The following is a 25352-nucleotide window of genomic DNA, read 5'->3' on the forward strand; positions in this document are numbered from 1 at the left end:
CATAATATGTTAGAATTGTTCATGTAGGTGGAGAGCGACATAGTTGATTCTGAGACTAGGGGCGGGATTCTCCGCGAACAGACGGGGCGGGCCAAACCCTAACCCTAATCCTCCGCACCTTCAGGGGCTAGGCCGGCGCCGGAGTGTTTGGCGTCGCGCCAGCCGGCGTTGAAGGGCTTGGCGCCACGCCAACCGGCGCCGAATGGTCCTCCACTGGCCACTGTGAGTTGGCGCATGCGCAGGAGTGCCAGCGTGTGCTGACGTCATCCCAGCGCATGTGCAGGAGGGTTCTTCTCCGCACCGGCCACGGCGGAGGTTGACAGCGGCCGGTGTGGAGGGAAAGAGTGCCCCCATGGCACAGACCCACCCGCGGATCGGTGGGCCCCACGGTGCCAGATCCCCCCGTGCCCCTCCGAGGACTCTGCAGGCCACCCGTGGAGCCAGGTCCCACCAGTAAGGACCTGTTGTGATTTACGCTGGCGGGACCCGCCGAAAACGGGCGGCCACTCGGCCCATCGCGGGCCGGTGAATCGCCGGGGAGGGGGGCCCCTGTCAGCGGCCGCTGACCGGCGCAGCATGATTCCCACCCCCACCAAAACCCCGGCGCTGTAAACTTTGGCAGCTGGCGGAGGCGGGATTCACGCTGCCCCCCCCGGCGATTCTCCAACCCAGTGGGGGGTCGGAGAATCCCGCCCTAGGTTCCTGAATCTAATTAAAGGAATCTACGATGGTATGAGGCACGAGTTGGCTATGATGTATTGGGGAATGCAATGATGGTGGAAAGACAATGGCACATTCAAAGAGCCCATGGGTAAACTGCAACAGTTGTTTATTCTTGTCTGGCGCAAAGGTTAAATGGGACAAGTCACGAAACCGTGGCTTACAAGGGAAATTAGAGACAGTATTAGATGTAAGGAAGGGGCATACAAAGTGGCCAGAAAAAAACAACAGACCTGAGGAGTGGGAGCAGCAAAGGAGGAGAAAGGGATTGGTTAAGGAGGGGGAAATAGAATATGAGAGTAAGCTTATGGGGATCATAAAAACTGACTGTAAAAGCTTCTGTAGGTATGTGAAGAGAAAAAGATTGGTAAAGACAAATGTAGGTCCCTTACAGTCAGAAACAGGGGAATTTATACTGTGGAACAAAGAAATGACTGAGCAACTAAGTACATACTTTGATTCTGTTTTCACAAAGGAGGACACAAATAACATACTAGAAATGTTGGGGAACACAGGGTTTAGTGAGAGGGAGGAACTGAAAGAAATTAATATTAGTAGGGAAATTGTGTTGGGGAAACTGGTGGGCTGGAAGGCCAATAAATCCGCATGGCCGGAAAATCTACACACCAGCATGGCGAGGTCTCCCAAGCATGGGCGTTCATTCCCAGACCTCGGGAGCATGGGGCACCGACATATTTAAGTGAGCCTAACGGCTCACTTAAATATGTAAACCTGGATCTCACTCAGCGAGGGCGGCACCTAGATTGTGATGTCTCGTTAGAGATTTAATGGCCTCGTGGCGTCACCGAGATAGGCGCAACGCGGCCATTCAATCGCTCCCAATATCTTCAAATTTGCAGATGACATAAATCTGGGTGGGAGGGGGAGCTGTGAGGAGGATACAGAAATGCTTCAGTGTGATTTAGCCAAGCTGAGTGAGTGGGCAAATGTACGAGGTTTGCAGTGTAATGTGAATAAATATGAGGTTATCCAGTTTGGTAGCAAAAGAAGGAAGGCAGGTTATTATCCGAATGGCTGTAAATTGAGAGGGATTGTGTAGCAAGACCTGGGTGTCCTCATACCCCAGTTTCTGATGGTAAGCCTGCAGGCTGAGCAAGTGGTGAAGAAGCCAACTTATGTATTGCCCTTCCTAGCGAGAGGATTCGAGAACATAAGCAGGGATGTCTTGCTGCAATTATAAAGGGCCTTGGTAAGATCACACCTGGAATATTGTGTGCATTTTTGGTTTCCTTATCGAAGGAAGGATGTTCTTGCTATTGAGGGAGTTTAGCGATTCCTGGGATGGCGGGACTGACACATGAGGAGAGGTTGAATTAGTTAGGATTATATTCGCTGGTATTTAGAAGAATGAGGGTGTATCTCATAGAAACCCATAAAATTCTAACAGGACTAGACAGATATAGACGCAGGAAGGATGTTCCCGATTGTGGGTGAGTCCAGAATCAGGGGTCACAGTCTAAGGATATGGAAACAATTTAGGACTGAGATGGAGAGAAATTTCTTCACACAGAGAGTGGTGAGCCTGTGGAATCTGCTACTGCAAAATGCAGTTGAGGCTAAAACATTGTCTGTGGTATTGTCAGCGGGATCCTCCGCTTCTCCGGCAGCGAACCGACGCCCGCAATTTTCCTGACGGCATGGGGTGGCCACAATGGGAAACCCCATTGGCCAGCTGAAGGAACGGAGAATCCCGCTGCTAGCAAGGACGTGCCGTGCAGGAAATCGGGGCTGGCAGAATGGAGAATCCTGCCCTGTCTGTTTTCAAGAAGGAGTTAGATAGAGTTCTTGGGGCTAAAGGAATCAAAGGATATGGTTAGAAAGCGGGAACAGGCTATTGAGTTGGATGATCGGCTATGATCATGATGAATAGTGGAGCAGGTTCGAAGGGCTGAATGGCCAACTCCTGCTTCTAGTTTTCTATGTTACAGGATAACCCATATCATTATTGTAAACTAACTCAATTAAGAACAGAACCTGGACCCAATGCAGGCCTGCAGCCTGTTTATAGCTTACAGTTACATGTGCTGTCTGACCTTTGACTCCCAGTTCAGGTGACCGAATGAAGTACAGAGTGTATCATATTATATCTAATACTGGGGTATATTACCACAATCAGCATAATATCATGTCATCCCCCTACCACCAACAGTTTAAGGGAACCTACTGTCCTGTAATTTAAGGGACTGCCCTTTATTTAGACTGTTTCTCCTGTATCTCTTAAGGGTTTGCCTTTTGTCCGGTATTTCTAGGACAACCTGTGGGTAGTCGATCCTGGAAGTCAGCTGGGGCTGCAAGGAAGTGAGCTGACCAGCAGGGAGATGATAATGGTTGAACAAGATGTTACCCCTCTCCCCTGCTATTAGGTCTCAAGACCATATGGTCTCCTCATCGTCCTCTCATCTTGAACACCAACCCCCGTACTCTGATGGTTACCAACCACCCCACCCCGTTCTTACAACCCCACTCACAAGGTCATCAGCACCATCCACCCCATCCCCAGAAACTGTCCCACAGTCGAAGTGTCCCTTATTTTGCTTCGTAAGCATTGATCCCCCGTTATAATTATCCCCTCTCGATGTGCCTGTGTGATATTTCCTATGCAAGATAGAAAAATCACAATATCACAGAGGCTGTACCAGATTGTACCAGAATCTGACAGGGGGCCGGTGGGATCAGTGGGGAGAACCGACAAATTAATGTTTGGGGCGTGGGAGGTTGTATGTCTGAAACTTTATCTGCTCTGTTCTCTGTACCGACTGACCTGCCATGTGTCTCCAATATTCTCTGTTTCTGTCTCAATGTGTGGTTATTCAGCACACATGGTTTAAGTTCAGGACAATCATTCAGGACAATCTGAAATATCCGGTAATTTTCCTCACCTCAGCCAGAGAATGTTGAATTCCACATTGTTCATGACAAACCCCATGCTGTTGAGGGCTTGCTTTAGTTGTTCAGGTGTAATGACTCCCCCAGGTTCCAGACAGGATGGTGGGAAGTGGGATTCCAGTGAATATCCACTGAAAAACAATCAAAATAAAGACGTTGGAGAGTCAGTCATTGAATCATAGAATGGTTACAGCACAGAAGGAGGCCATTCAACCTATCATAGCCATGCTAGCTCTCTGGAAGAGCAACTCAGCTAGTCCCACTCCCCTATCTTTTCCCCTGTATCTCTGCAAATTTTTCTGAGTATACAAATAAATTAGGAGTAGGCTACTCAGCCCCTCAACACTGGTCCGTCATTCAATAACATCATGGCTGATCTGATTGTGACTTCCCACTTACCCCTGATAAGCTTTCACCCCCTTGTTAATCAAGAAACTATATATCTCTGCCTTAAAGATCTGCTTCGCTGGGGGCTGTTCTCCACCCCCCCCCCCCCCCATGCCGGGTGGGAGTATCGGCGAGGCACCGTGCGAATCGTGCCAAGCCTCCCCGACCCCCGCACGCGATTCTCCCATCCCCCGGAAACCAGTGGCGCGCGATTCGCACCGGGCCGCTCGGAGATCCGGCGAGTGGCGATTCTCCGGCCCGGATGGGCCAAGCGGCCACTACGACACGACAGGTTCCCGCCGTCCACCCCTGGTCGCTGCCGGCGGGAACTCTGCAGGAACGCTGGGGGGGGGGGGGGGGGGGGGCGGCCTGTGGGGGCGGGAGGGGGGCTCCTTCACCGGGGTGGCCTCCGATGGGGTCTGGCCCGCGATCGGGGCCCACCTATCGGCGGGCCGGCCTCCACCCCCCCTCCCCCCCGAGCCTACCTCCTTCCACGCGCGGCCCCAGAACACCGGCGCCATGTTGGTCAGGGGTCGGCGTGCGTAAGATGTTCCCCGTGCATGCGCAGGATGGCGCGGCCCAACTGCACATGTGCAGGATTGGGCTGCCCCAACTGCGCATGCGCGGGTTGGCGCGACACCTATTTGACGCCGCGTAAGGACGCTGGAGCGATGTGAACCGCTCCAGCGCTGTGCTGGCCCTCTGTGGGGGCCAGAATAGGTCGTGCCCGGGCTCTGTTCATGCCATCGTGAAACGCGACGGCGTTCATATCGGAGAATTGCCCCCACTGTCTTTCCAGGAAGAAAGTTCCAAAGACTCATTACCCTCTGAGTGAAAAAAACTTCATGTCTGTCTCAAATGGGCGACCCCTTAGTTTTAAACAGTGACACTCATTCTAGATTGTCCCATAAGAGGAAATATCCTCTTCACATCCACCCTGTCAATACCCCCCAAGCTCTTAAAGATTTCAATCAAGTCACCTCTTACTCTTCTAAACTTCAATCGATACAAACCTGGCCTGCCCAACCTTTTCTCATGAAACAACCCACCCATTTTGGTATTAATCCAATGAACCTTCTCTGAACTGCTTCTCTTGCGTCAACATCCCTTCCTTAAATAAGGAGGCTAACACTGCCATTTCAGAGAACAGGTAAAATACAACCACATTGGTGTGGGAGTGGAGGCACATGGAGGTCATCGGTGAGAATAATAGGTTTCCTTCTCGAAAGAGCATTAATGAACCAATCAAGGCATTTTTATGACAATCCATCAGCCACATGGTCATTTCTGTTGTTAGCTGTTTCCAGCTTTAAAGCCGGGGACATGGTGGTCTATTGATAATTTCACTGGTCTAATAATCCAGAGACCCAAAGACTCTGGCGACATGGGTTCGAATCCCACCACCACAGATGATGAAATTTGTGTTCAATTTTTAAAAAGCTGGAATTGAAAGTCTAAATGATGACCATGAAACCATTGTTGTGTCCTTTATAGAAGGAAATATGCTATCCCTAGCTAGTCTGGCCTACATGTGACTCCAGATCCACAGCAATTACTCTTAAATGACCTCTGAAATGGCCTATTCAGCTAAGAGGCAAGTAGAGATCGGCAAAATTTCTGACAGCGTCACCCACATCCCATGAGTGAATAAAAAAACCTTGTACTCCCCCCCCCCCCCCCCCAAGGCACACACACCATCTTGACTGGCAGCACAGTGCCACATCGGCACTACTGCCTCATAGCGTCAGGGACCCAGGTTCGATTTCGACCTTGAGTGACTGTCTGTGTGGAGTTTGCATGTTCTCCCCATGTTTGTATGGCATTCCTCCGGGTGCTCTGGTTTCCTCCCAAAGTACAAAGATGTGCAGGGTAGGTGGATTGGCCATGCTAAATTGCCCCTTAGTGTCCATAGATGTGTAGGTTAAGTAGATTGGCCATGTTCAATGCATGTTTTACAGGGAAAGGGCTGGGAGTGGGCCTAGGTAGAGTTCTCTTTCGATTGGTTTGAGGCCAATCGATGGGCTGATTGGCCTCCTTCTGCACTGTAGGGATTCTATGATTATCTATGATTGACTTAGAATTATTTCACTGTTCCTTCTCAGTCACTGGGTTAAAATCTTGGAACTTGCTCCCTAACAGCACTTTGATGAATCTACCTACACCATATAGACTGCAGTGATTCAAGAAGGCAATATAGTATATTTTGTATATCTGATTTACTTCAGGATGCAGGTTGACACTAGTTCTACATCTACAATCAATTTATTTACTACCACTCAGTAATCACAAGACTTCTATACATATTTTCACAACTCTGGCTTCTCAAGTCTTTCTGGACGTTTCTGTTTATTTTAGCACACAGAGGCTACTCCAAGGTTTAATCAATCAAGCACAGTTCAGGCACACAATCAATCATTGATTAGTCAACAAACTAACATAATAAAATACAGATCAGTTAAACCATTGAACACTACAAGTAACTCACCACCACCTTTTCAAGGGTAACATCCAAATCCCATGAAAGAATAACAAACATAAATTCAAGTTCTTACACTGTCATGATGGAATAATAATCTTTATTATTGTCACAAGTAGGCTTACATTGCGATGAAGTTACTGTGAAAATACCCCAGTCGCCACAGTCCGGTGCCTATTCGGGTACACAGAGGGAGAATTCAGAATGTCCAATTCACCTAACAAGCACATCTTTCGGGATTTGTAGGAGGAAACCGGAGCACCCGGAGGAAACCCACGCAAACGTGGGGAGAATGTGCAGATTCCACACAGACGGTGACCCAAGCCGGGAATCGAACCTGGGACCCTGGTGGGGTGAAGTAACAGTGCTAACCACTGTGCTACCGTGCCACTCATGAGCTCATGTTCTTTGATCTATTAACTCAGTAACATAATAATCACGTTTTTATGACATAAAGACACGAATCGCTCATAAGGGATTGGGAAACCCCATTGAGGGTTCATTTATTAGTCCACGCGCATGGGAACATTTGTACAGAAGCATAGCCGGGATTTTACACCCACAAGATCTCTGAAACAAGAATCTCGGTGGCGAGATCGCGTGGCGCAATTGTCCCCACCCCACTACCACTGACGTAATGAGGTTCCCACCCAGAAAAGCCAGGAAGATCATTTAAATAGATTATCATATCATTCAGTCTTCCCCACCGTATAATCCACTCACATTGGGATCTTCCCCCTTTTTGACGTGACATCATGTTGATGAGATTTATAACAGGCTTGTAATATCCAGGTGAAGGAAACCCACCTGGGGTGGGGGGGGGGGGGGGGGGGGGGCCACAGATATTACATTCTTGATATTCACCAGTTTATGTTTGATGTGACAACATGGAAATATGAATAAAATACCTATGTATAAAATAAGCCTGATAGATGTTGACTGTTGAGGTTTCTTTCTCAAATAAGACGATGGGGTTTTAGGACAAAGGTGCTTTACTGCAACTGGCTATTGAAAAGAAAGCACATTCAAAGGGGAATTAGATAGGTATTTAAAGGGGCAAATTTAGAAGGATATGAAGAAAAGGGAGGGAAAGGGGATTAGCTGGAAGTGATAGAACAGGAGCAATAGAGCAAATGGCCTTCTTTGGTGCTGTCATTTCTAAGATTGTATGAGCTAGGTGCAAATATTGATCTACTAGCCATCTCTTTAACCCTGAAATGCATGGCACTATTATCAACTTCCCACAACAAATGAAAACCTTTTACACAGAAACATACAGAGAAAATAGAAGCAGGGGGAGGCCATTTGACCCTTTGAACTTGTTCCGCCGTTCATTATGATCATGGCTGATCATCAAGTTCAATACCCTGATCCCGCCTTTTCCCCATATCCCTTAATTACTTTGTCATCACTTTTGGTATTGTATTGTAAGAAACCAATTTCCACACTGCAAGTTCCCACAAAATACAATACCATCATCACTAAATTATCTGTTTCAACAATATTGATTGAGGGATGAATGTTGTCTGGAACATCAGTGCGATTCCCTCTGCTCTGTTTCATGTCATGGGATCTTCTTTGTCCACCTGAAGGTTTATCACATTGTTGTTTCTGGGATAATCATATGCTCAAATTGGCTGTCCTGTTTCCTACATTACAACAGTGACAATGCCTCATAAGTAGCTCATCAGCTGTGAAATTAATTGTGACTTCCTGAGGTTGTAGTAGGTGCTACAGAAATGCAAGTCTTTTTTAAAATCTCAAATATTTGACGCAAGCGATGGGCTTGTGATGGTTCCAAGAGTCATTTCCACACCAACTCTTTCACTATGTTAATAAATCACCAAAAAATATCAAATATTATTGTTTTGCTCTGCAACATTCACCTCTCGTGTACTTTCTGTTCAAGTAAAGTGAGATGATTTTGAACGTTTTCTTCAACTTTACTTGATTTTTGCAGCAGAAAACAATTTCTGGCATTCTTGGCCCCATTCTCCTGCAATTGTTTTGGTTGAACGTTCGTTATCCACTCAGTCTTCCCAACCTATGGGACAAAACTTCAAAGTAATAAATGTCATTTACAAATATTGGCTGAAGGTAAGACCCATTGTGCTAAATGATCAACATCAGAAGTGACCAAGACCACAGTTAGATTAGTTCTCTGCCCAAAGGCAGGACCAACCCAAGTTTGCTGATGACATGAAATTTGGTGGGAATGTGAGTGGTGAAGAGGATGTTAAGAGGCAACTTGAGTGGGCGGGCAAATACATGGCAGGTGCAGCGTAATGTGGATAAATGTAAAATTATCCACTTTGGACGTAGAAACAGAGTGGCAGAGTATTATCGAAATGGTGATGGATTGGGAAATGTTAAAGTGAAAAGGGACCTGGGCAGGCAGCACGGTGGACAGTGGTTAGCACTGCTGCCTCACGGTGCCAAGGTCCCAGGTTCGATCCGGGCTCTGGCTCAATGTCCGTGTGGAGTTTGCACATTCTCCCCATGTTTGCATGGGTTTCGCCTCCACAACATAAAGATGTGCAGGGTAGGTGGATTAGCCAAAAAGAAAAAGGAACCTGGGTGTCCTAGTACACCAGTTACTGAAAGTAGGCATACAAATACAGCGATCAGTTAGAAGGCAAATAATGTGTTGGCATTCATTGCAAGAGGACTTGAGTACAGGAGCAGAGATGTCTTACTGCTGTACAGGGATCACACCTGGAGTATTGTGTGCAGTTTTGGTCTTCTTATCGAAGAAAGAATATATTTGACATAGAGGGAGCGCAGCAAATGTTCACCAGACTGATTCCTGGGATGGCAGAATTGTCATATAAAGAGAGACTAGGTCAAGTGGAACTGTATTCGCTGGAACTCAGAAGAATGAGAGGCGATCTAATTGAAACATAAAATGCTGACAGGCCTGGACAGACAGAACACAGGATGTTGTTTCCTCCGGCTGGGTGGGGGTGAGGGGATGGGGGGGATGGGGGGGGGGTGTCTAGATCGGAGGGGAGTAAGAACAAGGAGATTCTAGAACCGGGGGCGGGATTCTCCAATCCCGCGTCGAAGTGCCCACGCCGTCGTGAACGCCGTCGAGGTTCACGACGGCGCAAAACGGCTCCTATCCCGACCGATTCAGGGCCCGATAATGGGCTAGGAGCGGGGCCGGGTCATTTACATGCGCCAGGCCTTGTCGCCACATAAAGGCGGCGCCGCATACATGACGCGGCCGGCGCCGCATAACTGGCGTCACCCGCGCATGCATGGTTGCCGTCTTCTCCGAGTCCGTCCCGCAAGAAGATGGCAGACGGATCTTGCGGGGCTGCAGAAGAAAGGAGGTCCTCCTTCAGAGAGGACGGCCCGACGATCGGTGCCCACCGATCGTCGGGCCACCCCACATTTGAGGTACCCCCCGGTGCAGGATCACCCCGCCACCCCGGCAGGCCGCCCCCCCCGCCCCAGCGTTCCCACGCTGTTCCCGACGTCAGCGACCAGGTGTGGACGGCGCCGGGGGGTACCTGCCGTTTTGGGCTGGCCGCTCGGCCCATCCGGGCCTGAGAATAGCAGGGGAGCCGGAGAATCGCCATTTTGGGTGTCTCGGGCGATTCTCCGGCCTGCGGCCCGCGGAACCCGACGGGGCCATTCCCGCCGCTTGGGAGAATCGCGGGGGGGCATCGGACCGGCGTCGCGGGAAATTTTGGCGGCCCAGGCGATTCTCCCAACCGACGCGGGTGTAGAGAATCGCGCCCATGGAGTCACAGTTACAGGATCGCCCATTTATTACTCAGATGAGGAGAAACCGCTTCACTCAGAGAATAGTGAACCTGTGAAATTCTCTACCACAAAAGACTGGAGGCCAAGTCACTAAATATATTTAAGAAGGAAATAGATAGTTTTCTATACTCAAAGATGTCAAGGGGAATGGGGAGGATGTTGGAGTGTGGGGTTGAGATACAGCAGGCATTTTCAAAGTGGGACTCGCGAATCCTGCACCTGATATGAGCATAGCCCTCTTCTCCTGTCAACCTGATCGGAGTGAGATCGTGAGGACCAAGCAGGCTCACCTCTCACATTAAAGGCAAGAGAAAATGGTGGGTCCGAATGTTGGCCGGCATGGGTCACGAAGGTTGGCCGGTTGGTAAAAATGGCTCCCTGGAAAAAAGTTTGAAAAACACTGCGATAGAGGATCAGCCATGATCATATTGAATGGCCAAACAGGCTTGAAGGGCCGAATGGCCAACTCCTGCTCCTATTTTGTATATCACCACGATCGCCACCACAGTTGGGTAAGTATGCAGGTCCCAAATCCTCCCTAACTAGAATAGGGAATTCACCCCAGAGCTACTGACACCAATTTGATCCACATCAGTCATTCAGCCAACTGAACAAACTGTCCCCTGAGGAGTCTGAGTTGCTGCGGCAAGATGCACATTTACAAGCATGTTGTGGTCTGCAGCTATGGAGAGTGATGGTCGAGGCTCCAAGTTTCTTCCCATTACATGGCTGACCAAGAACCTTTCCCACTCTTACCGCCTGCCATTGGCATGTGTTGGGCGGATTTGCAGATTGGCATTCATCTTGTTTAGCTGGGCCAGTTACCTGCACTGAAGAATCACTCTGAAATCGTGTATCATTGCCTACAACCTGAAAATGTTAGCCTGCACCAACGACTTTCAAAAAAGGGTAGATATTCAACCCATGGCAGGGCTGCAACTCACTCTTGCTTCTACATCAGGAAGTTCTGCATTCAGCCCCACTCTAGACTTGAGCACAAATTCTAGGCTGAAGCCCCAATGGATTGCTGAGGGAGTGCTTCATTGTTAGAGGTGTCATCTTTCAGATGAGACGTCAAACTGAAGCCCCCTCAATACTCTTAGGTGGGCATAAAAGATCCAATTTCTCCATTCTGAAGAGCAAGGGCGTTCTCCCGAATCTCCTCTAAAATATTTGTCCCTCAACCTGCACCTGAATCTCTGCTCATTATTGCATTGTTGGTGGTGGGAGCTTACTGTATGTAAATTGGCTGCCCATTTGATATTTCAAAACAGTGACTACACTTCAAAAGTTACTTCATTGGCTACAAAGTGCTTTGGAACATTCAGAGGTTGTGAAAGGGTGCTATAGAAATTCATGTTCTTTCAGTTGCTTGGCAGTACACAAGTTGAATATTGTTGAAAAGAGACATGTCGCTGAAGATTTTATGTTGCACTCATCAAGACAAATGCAATCCTGAGTGCACTAATAGCTCTGCTAACAACCAATTTAAGATAATCAGTCGAGCTTATAACTTGGCTCACTTACGCTTGCTAGAAGCGACATACATTCATACACAATGACCCATTCTCTGCAAACAAGAGAGACATGTTCAAGCCTTGCATCATTTTTGAATTACCCGGGGGCTTGAGGAGTCTACAGTTCCCTATTGCTTTCTAATGACAATGCCTTGGCCAATCAGAGTTGGCTTACCAACCAATCGGCACCCTTTTCTCAGGTTTTTGCAATTTGGTATTCTTGTGTTTGTCCTGATGAGGGTAAGGTGAAAAGCTTCAGCATCATGTCTCTCTTTTCAGCAAAGTCCAAGTTCTTTCATTCCTTCTTAATAAATGTACTTTGGGGAAGGAAGGTTCCCTTCATGCTTCCTCTGCTTACCTCAGTATTCTGGAAACGGCTCACAAAGTCCGCAAAGGGGAATCGCGATAAGCCAACCATTCCAAAACTACATAGAGATTAAAGAGAGACAAAGCTTAATAATTATCTAACTATCATCATAAAATATCTGTTCTGTCATGAGGAAGTCACTGAACAAAAACACAATAGCCACAAGGTAGGAGAGAAAGGGACACGGACAGTGCAATTGACCCCAAAATTTCTGTCACGTTAAGCAATTTTCAGGGGAGATGGAACTTGGAGGAAACCAATAAGAATTAAACCTCCAGCACTGCAGTGGTTTGACTATATTTGACAAAAATGAATGGGTGGAAATGGTGTAGTCAAAAAGGATTCGCTAGTTAGGGGCATGACAAGGCTTGCCTGTAACCACAGATTCCCCTGGGGTATGTTGCCCCCCCTGGTATTAGGGTCGAGGATATCACCAAACGGATGCAGGACATGTTCTGAGGAACCGGGTACAGCCAGAATTTATGGCTCATGTTGGAGCCAATAGCACAGCTATAAAAACTGAGGAGCTAAGCAAAGCACTTAACAAAGGACCACAAAGTTAGTAATCTCAGGATTACTCCCAGTGCCAGATACTAATCAATATAAAAACAGGAAGCTAGTGCAAGTAAATACATGGCTGGATAAATGGTGCAAGGGGCAGAGTTTTTGATTCTTGGAGCATTGGGACTGGTTCAGGGAGCACGAGCTCCTGTACAAGGTGGACAGAACAAATGATCTCACTGAGACGTTAGCTTGTATTGATAGGGAGGATGGAGAGATTTAACAGCAATAAAATTAGAAATACCTCTGAAATCACAGGGACAGGATGGAGGAAAATAACAAAAGTGACTACGGCAGCATTAAGCTGTATCTAAATCTGTGTCCACTCCATAGTATAACCAAGCTTGGTGGGCTGCAACACGGGATTTAAAATGTGGCTACATTAACAGATACATGGCTCAGATAAAGCCAGAAAGGGGTTCTTAGTATTCCTGCCGAGCAACTATTCAGGAATGTAAGAGAAGGGAAAAGAGATGGGTGAGTGGAGATATTAAGGATGTTACGAAAGACTGACAGGATGGTTCTAGGATTGAATCGATTTGGTTTGAGTTGGGGAACAGAGAGGCAGTAATTACATTGGTGGGAGGTTTTTGCTTGAACTGAGGAGGAGATAGATGAGCAAACTTTTCAAAGCTGTGCAACAGGACAAGAGTACCAATATTAGGAGACGTATAGGTCGGCAAAAACATGGTGCTCAGGGTAAGGAACGTGACAAATTTCCAATAATTTTCCAGGAGCAGATTCGCGATCAATAGGCTGAACTTTTGCCACAAAAATGGGAACCAGGATTCAGGTTTGTCTTCAGAGAAGACTAAGCTCCAAAGGACAATGAGAGCAAACTGGACTTTTCAGCTCTGGAACAAGACCTTAGTGAGTACTCGAGGTTAACCTAAAAAATTATATCGAACTAAACTTCCAGAGTAATAAAAGGCAAAGATTGATATTGGAACACTCTTCTTTTGGACTGGCGAAGTGGGTAGCTCTCTTGCCTCTGGGCTGGAAGGTCCCAGGGTTCAAGTCCCGCTCCAGCACTTGTTGTCTATGAAAGAATCCAGTCACTGAAGCAGGCATGTTGGTGCATATTGGTACCAGTCCCAGGCTGGATAAATGGGGAGGGTTAGCAGTGGGAACGGCATCTGGCTGTAAAATCGCAGAATAGAAGGACAGGGTTCGATCAGAGCAAAAGGGGATTGACAAAAGTGTTCTGGACACAAGACAAGGGGGATTTTAATGGTGCCATTGAGGACTGAAGAATGCTAATAGTGGCAAAAGGTAAGATAACCTTATTAGCATTCTTCAGTCCTTAATGATACCATTAACTATTACCCTTTATCTTATGTCCTTTGTTAATCTCTTCTTCGCTCCAACCTATCCCTGTTCTTCTATTCTGCCTCACTTCCTCCACCGCCTCTTCAACTATATAATTCATACATTTCCACCTCTCTTCAGTTCTGTAGAAGAGTCATAAGGACTCAAAATGTTAATTATGTTTCTCCCTCCTCAGGTGCTTCCAGGCCTGCAGAGTTTATCCAGCATTTCTTGTTTTTATCTATTATTGTTTGTGGGAGCTTGCTGTGCAAAAATTGGCGACAGATTTTCTGCATTACTAAAGTGACTGCATTTCAAAATGTACTTCACTAGCTATATGAGATTCTGAAAGGTGCTACATAAATGCAAATGATTGATGTCTCAAACCTGAATATAAGCATTTGCATATTCCACTTGAGAGTTTGGTAGAAGAAACCATTTAGACTTCTTGCCCAATTCTATCTATTCTGACCTGCAGTTTACTGCCAGAACAAGATGTTGAGATAGATGTGATTAAAATGATTGAAACTTAACAACTTGTTAAGTTAGTGTAAAGTATTACAGTTTTGTGAAGTGTCTCGCCTAATAGGAATGAAATATGAAGTTCAGTGACCAGACTTAACAGAGGCAGGACCTTTTCATCTGAAGCTGGTTTTGTGCACAGCGCGATCCCACAAACAGCGATGCGATTTTTTTTTTTCTTTAAAACCTGATTTAATAATGTTGGTTGAAGGTTAAATGTGAGCCTGGGGGGAGCTCCCGTGTTCTTCTTCAAATGGGTACTTGGGCTGAGGGTCTTCCACTCTGACCAGGGGCAGCCAGAGTCACGGGCGGGATGAGAAAATCTGGAGAGAGGCCAAAAATAAGCGACATTCTAAACTTGAGAAAAAACTGACTTCCTTCCTTGAATTTCATGCTCTTAATTCCTCAGAGAGTAATTATAAATCTATATCATTGCCTTAGACATTAATGTGCCCTCTCCACTGATGGCGTCCACCGAAACAGCCAGTGTGTCTTGGCAGCCAATCAATGGTGACAAAATGGGGAATAATTAGGGGACGTACTTGCAGTACCCCACTGAGATCTTCCCCCAAGTACACCTAACCATTGCATTCATTAATCTCCAATTACGAGCAGAAAAAGCATTGGAATGTATTTAAAGATTGTAATTACCTGCTGAGGAGGTCATTGATCTGTTGTGTATTTAAGTATCCGCACAAATTCCACAGAATTCTGGTCAGGGCCTCTCTGTGCCAAATGAATCAGTTACCAGTTGGTGATTAGTTAATATGCCAACAACTACTTTCATTTATTTGGAGGTTTAAAGTAACGACATGTCTCATGAGCATTTTCAAGAATATATGACACTGAGCCTCATAATGCAGCACTTGGACAGCTGACCAAAACCTTACCAAATATATAATTTTAAGGAGTGCCTTAAAGGAGGAATAGAAAGTTGGAGAGTTTTTGGGAGGGAATTCCAGAGGTTAGGGCCTCTGGGGCTGACGGCACGATAGACGATTGAAATCAGGGATGCTCAAGAAGCCAGAATTAGAGAACCATAAATATCTTGGAGGTTTGTGAGATTGGAGGAGTTCACAGAAATAGAGATACTGGGAGGGATTTGCAAACAAGGATGAGAACTTTAAAACTGGGGTGTTGCTACTTGCCAGACTGGAAGTCAATATTGGTCAGTGAATGCAGGGGTGATTGGGGCTTGATGCGAGTTGGGATATGGACAGCCGGGTTTTGGAAGAGCTCACACTCATCGGGTGTGTAAGGTGGGAAATTGGCCAAGAGGGCATCGGAAATAGTTCCTCATGTTAATAGCATATTTTAAATCTCACACATTGATTTGTTTTGGTTACCTTACATTGGTAACAACATGGTGATTCCATGGTTAAATAATTAAATAAATAGGTGGGGAGGAGGAGTGATATCCTGGATCCATGGGAGATGGGGGGCGGGGCAGGAGGCCATGCAGACAAACACTTAGAAAGGAATTGGAACAGATAATCATGGATGCAAACAATGCTGCCTCTTGCCGCCAATTTTCGAAGGGAGCAATAAAGAGTCCACACCAATTTCTAGATAAAAACAAAACTTACTTTATGTACCACGTTAACTATTATGCACAGCTCCAGTAGTTCCCTACTGGGTCTATTTGTACAACGATGTATGAACCTTGTTAAGGGTCCCCGCCCCCTTATAGGGGAGCTCATATTCTGCAAGCTCCATGGGGTAGTGGATCACCCCTACCCCGTGAGACAGGTGCGGGATATAACATTTGCCTTGAGCACCTGGATGCAATGGCACAGGAAGTTTAATTACTTCACACCTATGGTCAAACCCAATGAATTCCCCTTCAAATGCCATGTCCTTACAACTGAACCACTATCCTCACACACACTGCTCAGTGCATCACACATCCAACACTCCACCTACCATCCGCCTCTAGCAACCACAACTTACTTTGCCTCACCCTCGCAATGTAGCACTGCTGCAATCTACATGCACACATCTCACACCTTGCATGCTCTGCCAGCTATTCAACCATGAGAGCCACATCACTCAAACACATTGCGTCACATGCACTGGCACACTTCCCCCACTCTCTTTCAGGAAAAGGATGTGCACAACCAGAGGCAGCTGCAATTAACTGGGAAGCTATCGGCTTGGCGACATGTCTTTACACTGTTGGAGCAGAAGCTGCTCATCATCGTTGGAGTGACCATGACGGGGTTGATACCATAACAGATAATAGTATGTTCCTACATAATCCAACATTCCACATCTCCCTTTGTCCTCAAACAATCTGTTCTGATTTGCCATGCTGCAACGACTGGGGAGGACTGTGTAGGATCAGTAGGCCAGGCAAAGACATGACAATAATGAAGAGAATGCATAAGGGTGATTTGTAAAGCTTTATAAGGACTGTTGGCTGTTTTGTTGTTTTGTAATGGATTTTATTTTAGCATTGTGACCATGAGGTGCGTGATGGTGTGTACCAGAGGGAGGATAGTGTTATAAAATGGGATTTTGGATTTGAATGAAATGATGTTGGCAGTCCAGCCAGGACATGGATGAGTGAACTGCCTCCTCCACCTTCTTGCTGAGGTGCTCAGCAGATCCTTGGAGGCGAGGTGTGTGCCCTCATGAAGACCAGGTTCTGGAGGATACAGCAGATTGTCATACATCAGAACACTCATTCCAGCTTGTACTGCAGGCTTCTCCAGAATAACTACGGCAGCTGAACTATTGTTTCAGCCACCCAATGGTCTGCTCGATGATTTTTCTCATACAACATGGCCCTCATTGCATGATGGACACATGTTGTTGAGTTGTAGTGTGGAGCCATCAATCAAGTGAATAGAGTGAACAGCCTTGGTCACCCAGGAGAGACCCCCTGGTCTAATAGAGTGACTGAAAGATTGATGGAACACAGGACTGAACACAGAACACAAGGAACTCTGCTCTCCTGGCCTGACGAGCCTCTGTCACCTCCCGGATGTTTACTGCAGATTGAGGGATGTGAGATATGTTGCCTGTTGCAGAATGGAAACATTTCAACATAAAGAAAGTCAGGGCCGCAATAACCTTACAATCACTGACGGTGTCGGCCTCACCCTGCTCTGATCTGAGGTTGCAGGTCTGGCTCCAAGAGATGGCTGACTTCCTTGCGCACTCTCTTCTCCTGGCTTATATGCAAGTAAGAGAGGTGCCCCTGAAAACTCATGTTGATGAGGTAGCTTCTATATTTTATGCTGCCTCTGATTATCTCCCTCCCACACTGCAGCCCAAGTGGGAATGTTACCATGGCACCCATCACTGGGATCAAGCAGGGAGTACACAGAGAGCAGCCCTGTTATCAATGATCATTCAATACCAAGTCAATTGGTGAAATATGAAACTAGACATTATTACACTTCTTGATATTAGGTTTCTTCACAGAATGCAGCATTACTTATGTCTGATTCCTACCTACCAACCATCCCAGTGTCCCAGCAGTCTCCGTTTATATATTTTTGAGTAAATAACTGATTAACTAATTAATACTCCTTCAGGAGGCTGTGTAACAAAAATCCAAAGAATTTTAACAGAAAATTTCGAAGAGAATCAGTCAGATGTAATCAGAATATAACCTGAAAGATGCTGATGATCCCTTTAAATATTGTTGGAGGATGTGTGCGTGTGGGCGAGATTGTGATGTGTGTGTGGGCAAGGGGGGATGTGTATGTGGGCAAGGGTGGATCTATTGTGTGTGGGCGAGAGGGGATATGTGTGTGAGTGAAGGGGGATGTGTGTGGGCGAGAGGGGATGTGAATGCGAGCAAGGGGGGATATGTGAGTGTGTGGGCGAGGGGGGATGTGTGTGTGGGCGAGGAGGATGTGTGTGTGTGCATGTGTGTGGGCGAGGACGAGTGGTGTGGGCAAGGGGGTGGTGCGTGTGTGGACGAATGGGTGGTATATGTGTGGGTGAGGGGAAATGTATGGGCTGGGGATGATGTGTATGTGGGCGAGGGGGAATGTGTGAGTGAGGGGGTGGTGTGTGTGTGAGCGAGGAGGTGGTGTGCGTGTGTGTGGGCGACGGGGTTGTGTGTGTGTGGGCGACGAGGTGGATGTGTGTGTGTGGGCGACGGGGTTGTGTGTGTGGGTGTGGTGTGTGTGTGTGTGTGTGGGCGAGGGGGAATGTGTGAGCAAGGGGGTGGTGTGTGTGTGTGAGCGAGGGGTGGTGTGTGTGTGTGGGTGAGGGGGTGGTGTGTGTGTGTGGGCGAGGGGTGGTGTGTGTGTGGGCGAGTGGATGGTTCGTGTGTGGGCGAGGGGTGGGTGCATTGGTGTTGAAGGTGAGGTGTCTCTGAATGCATGTTCCAATGTGTGGGGCTAAGAGATTATGATAGATAGAATAATGAGGCCCCATAATATCAGCATTACCATCAAATCAGCGATACACACTGCCTGGTGTAATCTGTCTACTCTATTCTACTCCAGCATACTCTCCTTACATCCTCATTAACACTTTCAACAAAATAGCATTTGACACAGAATGTGCTGGGCACATGCACACATGTTGCCAATGGCATCGTGGTAACAGTCCCCTATAGCGTCAAAACCACAGGTGCTTCGGAGCCCAACATTGCAACTCTTATCTGTACTCAACGAAACCAGGATGGAGCTGATGGGCCAAATGGCTTCCTTCTGTGTTGTAACAACTGACTATGAAACAACAAGCATCAGCATTAATTAATAATAAACTCATGTCATTCCTGTAATTTATCATCTATAATTTAAGATAATCACTAACAGGTACAAGCTGTAGAATCTAACTGTTGTTGCTTTCAACCAACATACTCCACGCCTAAAATAAACCCCACTGTATTGAAGACTACAGAAAGATATATGATCCGTCAAGACTTTTGGCTTTCTCCCAAAGCAAAGTCTTTGTAGAATTTATGACTTACTTTGAAACTGTGCCTGCTCCCTTAGGATCACTCGCCTGAAACATCCGTTGAACTGTATGAAAACTGGAGTTCAACTTTTCCCTGATCAGAGCTGCGACCTAGTGTTGAAGGAACCATATCACACTGTGATAGCACATGGTGCAAAAGTGACAGATTAAATCGGGTAATCTTATACAAACTCACAGCACATGATTTACACACACGCATTCACATATATTCACACATCAGCACACATATAATCAAGACAATAACGGAAACTTGAATTTAAATAGGAAATACTCAGCAGGTCTGGCAGAATCTGTGAAGAGAATAAAACAATTAATGTTTCAGGTCAATGACCTTTCGTAAAAATGGGATGAAGTTAGAAAGACATCATAGATTTTAAGGGGAAGAACAGAAGGGACGATCAGCGATAAAGTGGAAGGCAGGGAAGATTAAAACAGATGATGCTGCAAGATGAAAGAGGGTGGAAATGGGACGAGTAAAGAAACAAAAGATGGGTGCAGAGGAAGTGTGAGTTACAAACAGCTGCTGTCTCCTTGGCCTCCTTATTGAAAGAAGGACGTAAATGCGTTGGAGGTGGGTCAGAGGAGGTTTATTAGATTGATACCTGGAATGAGAGAGTTGTCTTTTGAGGAAAGATTGGGCACACTGGACTTGTCTCCACCGGAGTTTGGAAGAGTGAGGGGTGACTTGATTGAAGTATACATGGTCTTGACAAGTTGGACATGGAAAGTATGTTTCCTCTTGTGGGTAAATCCAGAACTAGGGGACACTCTTTTAAAATTAGGGGTCGCACTGTTTTAAAATTAGGACAGATGAGGAGAAATGCTTTCTCTCAGAGAAGGTTGTGAGACTTTGGAACTTCCCACCTCAGAAGGCAGTGGAGGCAGGGTCATTTAATATTTTTAAGGCCGAGGTAGATAGATTCTTGTTAGGCAAGAGAGTCAAAGGTTATCAGGGGTAGATAGGAATCATCAAACCATAGAATCCCTACAGTACAGAAGGAGTTCATTTGGCCTATTGAGTCTGCACTGATCTTCTGAAAGAGCTCCCAGTTAGGCCCAATTCCCCACCCTATCCCCGTAAACCCACCTAGAGGTAATTTAGCATATCCTGCACATCTTTGGACTGTGAGAGGAAACCGGGGCACCCGGAGGAAACCCACGCAGACACTGGAAGAATGTACAAACTTTACACTGACAGTCACCCAAGGTTGGGATCGAACCCGGGTCCCTGGCACAGCGAGGCAGCTGTGCTAACCACTGTGGAATGTGGAATTAGAAACACCAACAGAGCAGCCATGATCTTATTGAATGGCAGAGTGGGTTCGAGGGGCCGAATGGCCTACTCCTGATCCTAATTCGTGTGCAAAAAAAATGCGAGCATTGATTATGACCTGAAATTGTTGAACTCAATGTTGAGTCTAGAAGGCTGGAAAGATCCTAATTGAGAAGTGTTCTTCTTTATATTTATATAGTGCCTTCAATATTATAGAACCCCCCCCATGGAACTGGATACTATTGATATAAAGAGACATGGAATATCACAGGAAAGTAGAGTTGAGTTAGCTGATCAACCATGAGCTGATTGAGTGGTGGACAGGCTGAATGCTCCACTCCTGCCCCTACATTCCTATGTTCCAAACATGTACTTTTCATGTGAAGGAGATTTGCCCCTGATTCAGACCAGCTGGTATGATGGAGTAATGTTCTTACAATACTCAATTGTACAAGCTTGTTCCTCCTGTGTATTGACTGTCCAGCCTATCTCCGTTTCACTCCGACCTCCAGCTTTATTTATTCTGCAGTTAGTGTTGAATATAACTTGTAATCTGACACTCCACTGAGAGGGGATTGGCAGGGTTCAAGTACACAAAAGATACTTGAACATTAAGCAAATTTTATTCACTCATCTTTCTTCTTGCTTTCAGCATACCATAATGAGTTGTGAATGAGTGAATAAACATTACTGTTTCTGCCCATAATATACAGGACACTGAATACACCATGAGCAACAACTTTGAAATCGATGTCAATATAATGGATAATGGATATGGCCTTGCCCATATAAGCAACTGTCTATATGGATGCTCAAATGTGAGTGCCAACTGTATACATTTAGATATTAGTAATCTTTTTTTGTTTTGTTTTTGTTTTGGGTTTTCTTTTTAAAAAATTTTTTTATTCTCCTCCTTTTTCACATTTTCTCCCACATTTACATCCATCAACAATACACAATAATCAGCAAGATATGTCAGTCCCCATAATAACAACGATCCCATCTACCCACCAACCCCCAAACCTCAACCCGCATGTTTACATAAACAAATGACAAAAAGGAATCAGGGATTACCCGTAGTCACCCTTAATCTTACACAGCTCCCCCCCCCACCCCAGGTCTCCAGCTCCTCCCGTCCACTGCCTCTTGTAAAACTCCTCCTCCCAACCTCGGTTCCTTCCCCCCAACTTTCCACCCCGGCTAGACCACTCGGACCCTGTTCTGCCAGGCTCCGATGGCCGCAGCCCCTCCCCCCACCTCACTCCCGTTCACTGGCCGGCTTAAACCGGCCAGCGTGGAGGCCCCCGCCCGGGTCCCTTTCCCCCTTGCCCGGCCCTAGGAAAGCCCAAAGATCCCCTTTTAGCACACAAACCCCGCATATCTACCTACACCCCAAAGAACCCTCATTTCGAGTGAAAGTCCCGTCCCTTCCCTTGCCCAAATATATACCACATTGGCGCCTTTAGCCTCTACACCCGCGCGCAGTGATACAAAAAAGCAGAAAATACAGTCATGAGGTTACATCGGCACATGGCCATTCCTGAATTTGTCAATTCTGCCACAGTCCTTCTGCTTTCACAAACTCCCCCGCTACTTTCGCCGTTCCAAAATAAAAGTCCCTGAGCTTGTAAGTCACCCTCAGCTTTGCTGGATATACAATGCCGCACCGCACCTTGCTAATGTACAGTGCCCTCTTCACCCAGTTGAAGGCAGCCCGCCTCCTTGCCAGCTCCACCGTAAAGTCCTGGTATATACGTATACCAGCTCCAGCCCACTTCACCACCCGCTTCTGCTTGGCCCAGCTCAGGACCTTCACCTTCACCCTGTACCTACGGAAGCAGAGTCACTGCCCTTGGCGGCTCACTCGCCTTTGGTACAGGCCTCCACGACCGATGAACCCGATCCAGTTCATATCAGGAGGGATCCTCCCCCTCCCCCAATAGTTTTTCCAGCATCGCGGCAAAATACTCAGTCGGCTTCGGTCCTTCAACTCCTTCGGGCAGCCCCACAATCCTCAAATTCTGTCGCCTGGATCTGTTTTCCAGGTCTTCCATTTTTCCTCGCAGATCCTTGTTAGTGTCCATCACCTTCCGCATCTCTTTCCCCATCGAGGCAAGTTGATCACTGTGCTGCAATAACGTCTCCTCCACTTCCTGCAGCACCTCCCCATGCTCTCGCACCACCGCTACTGCGCTCGCCACCTCCGTCCTCACCGGGGAAACTGCCTCCTCCACCAGCACACTCAAAGCCTCCCTCATCTCCTTCCTCACCGTCTCCATGCATTTCGCAATCTGCGCCAACTGCATTTCAAATTCCGCAGCCATCACCTTAGTTATTTCTTCAGCCGTAAGCAGTGTGGCCTTCCCTGGTGCTCCAGCCTCCATTTTCTTTGGTGATCCCACGGTGACCTTTCCACTCCCCGACGGACCTTCAGCTGTTTTTTTTCCGGCCGTTTTTTTGCTCACCCTCGACATTTTTCTTTGTTTTTTTTTTCCTCCTGTGTCTTCACTGTGCCCACCTCCGTGCCTTCTCCCTGCTTCTGCCACCTCCGTGGACCCTGGGACCGGGCTTAAAGTCCCGAAAATGCTGTTCCCGAACGGGAGCCCTCCATTGTGTGGCCGCCTCCCGCCCGCCGTCACCGGAAGTGATATTAGTAATCTTTGCTGTTCCCCATCTCAGAGATCTACACAGAATCACAGAATTGTTACAGTGCAGAAGGAGGCTATTTGGCCCATCGTGCCTGCACCAGCTGTTGAAATGAGCTCATCCAACTAAGGAATCTGTTCCCGTCTTCCCCCACATCCTTTGATCCCTTTAGTTCCAAGAGCTAGATCTAACTCCTTCTTGAACACATATGTTTTGGCCTCAATTGCTGTCTGAGGTAGCAAATGAAACAGGCTCGCCACTCTCTGGACGAAGAATTTTCTCATCTCAATCCTAAATGGTTTACCCCGCAACTTTAGTCTGTGACTCCTGGGGCGAAATTCTCCCCCAACGGCGTGATGTCCGCCGACTGGCGCCAAAAACGGTGCCAATCAGACGGGCATCGCGCCGGCCCAAAGGTGCGGAATGCTCCGCATCTTTGGGGGCCGAGCCCCAACATTGAGGGGCTAGGCCGGCGCCGGAGGGTTTTCCGCCCCGCCAGCTGGCGGAAATGGCGTTTGTTGCCCCGCCAGCTGGCGCGGAAATGCGGTGCATGCGCGGGAGCGTCAGCGGCCGCTGAAAGTTTCCCGGGCATGCGCAGTGGGGAGAGTCACTTCCGCCTCCGCCATGGTGGAGGCCGTGGCGGAGGTGGAAGGGAAAGAGTGCCCCCACGGCACAGGCCCGCCCGCGGATCGGTGGGACCCGATCGCGGGCCAGACCACCGTGGGGGCACCCCCCGGGGTCAGGTCGCCCCGCGCCCCCCCCAGGACCCCGGAGCCCACCCACGCCGCCTGGTCCCGGCGGTAAATACCAGGCTTAATTTACGCCGGCGGGACAGGCAATTTCTGGGCGGGACTTCGGCCCATCCGGGCCGGAGAATTGAGCGGGGGGTCCCGCCAACCGGCGCGGCCCGATCCTCGCCCCCGCCCAATCTCCGGTACCGGAGACTTCGGCGGGGGCGGGGGCGGGATTCACGGCGGCCAACGGCCATTCTCCGACCCGGCGGGGGGTCGGAGAATGACGCCCCTGGTTCTGGACTCCCCCGCCACCAGGAACATCCTTCCTGCATCTCCCCTGTCTAGTCCTATTAGAATTTTATATGTTTTTATGTGATTTCCCCTCATTCTTCTCAACTCCAGCAAATATAATCCTAACCGACTCAATTTCTCCTCATATGACAGTCCCGCCATCCCAGGAATCAGTCTGGTAAACTTTCACTGCACTCCCTCAAGAGCAAGAACATTCTTCTTCAGATAAGGAGACCAAAACTGCTCACAATATTTCTAGTGTGGTCTCACCAAGGCCCTGTATAACTGCAGCAAGATGTTTTGAATCCTCTCGCTATGAAGGCCTTCTTTACTGTCTGCTGAACCTGCATGCTTGCCTTCAGCGACTGGTATACAAGGACACCCCTGTCTCATTGCACATTCCCCTCTCTCAATCTGAAAGTCCAAATAAACCATGGGCAAGATTCGTCAGTACGCCAGGCACGAGTTTCTCGGTCACATGCCGTTCACTGGCAGCAGGATTCAATCATCCCGTCTCTTGTCAACGGGATTTTCCATTGCAACCACCACGCGCCACTGGGAAACCAGCTGGCAATGCTGCATTGCCAGCGGGAAAATTGAATCGCATCGGCCGGAGAATTCCGGCCCACATCTACTGGCTCCCCCTCATCAACTCTACATTTACATAGAATTTACAGTGCAGAACCTGTTACATCCTCGAAGAATTCCACTAGATATGCCAAGCGTGATTTCCCTTTCGTAAATCCATGCTGACTCTGTCTGATCCTGCCACTGTTCCTCATTCCTGGATAATTTTAGTGATTCTTTGCTGTACTGCCTTCACATCCTTCCTAAAGTGTGGTGCACAGAATTGAAGACAATGCTCCAAATGTGGCCAAACTAGTGACTTACACAAATTCAGCATAATCTTTTGTTCTTGTACTCTATA

General features: G+C 47.5%; 1 protein-coding gene across 1 annotated transcript in view; it reads right to left on the reverse strand.

Moving 5' to 3' along the window:
- LOC140395963 (uncharacterized) overlaps positions 1-25352 on the reverse strand; it is a 97730-nt gene that overhangs the window by 59971 nt on the left and 12407 nt on the right. The window contains exons 2-6 of the mRNA XM_072483991.1: positions 19473-19570; positions 15188-15262; positions 12137-12203; positions 8377-8534; positions 3621-3758 (exon numbers count right to left, since the gene is read on the reverse strand). Coding sequence (XP_072340092.1) covers positions 3621-3758; positions 8377-8534; positions 12137-12203; positions 15188-15262; positions 19473-19570 — 536 coding nt within the window. The remainder of the gene's footprint in view (positions 1-3620; positions 3759-8376; positions 8535-12136; positions 12204-15187; positions 15263-19472; positions 19571-25352) is intronic.

Source organism: Scyliorhinus torazame, chromosome 19 (genome assembly GCF_047496885.1).
Source record: "Scyliorhinus torazame isolate Kashiwa2021f chromosome 19, sScyTor2.1, whole genome shotgun sequence".
In the NCBI taxonomy this organism is placed as follows: domain Eukaryota; kingdom Metazoa; phylum Chordata; class Chondrichthyes; order Carcharhiniformes; family Scyliorhinidae; genus Scyliorhinus; species Scyliorhinus torazame.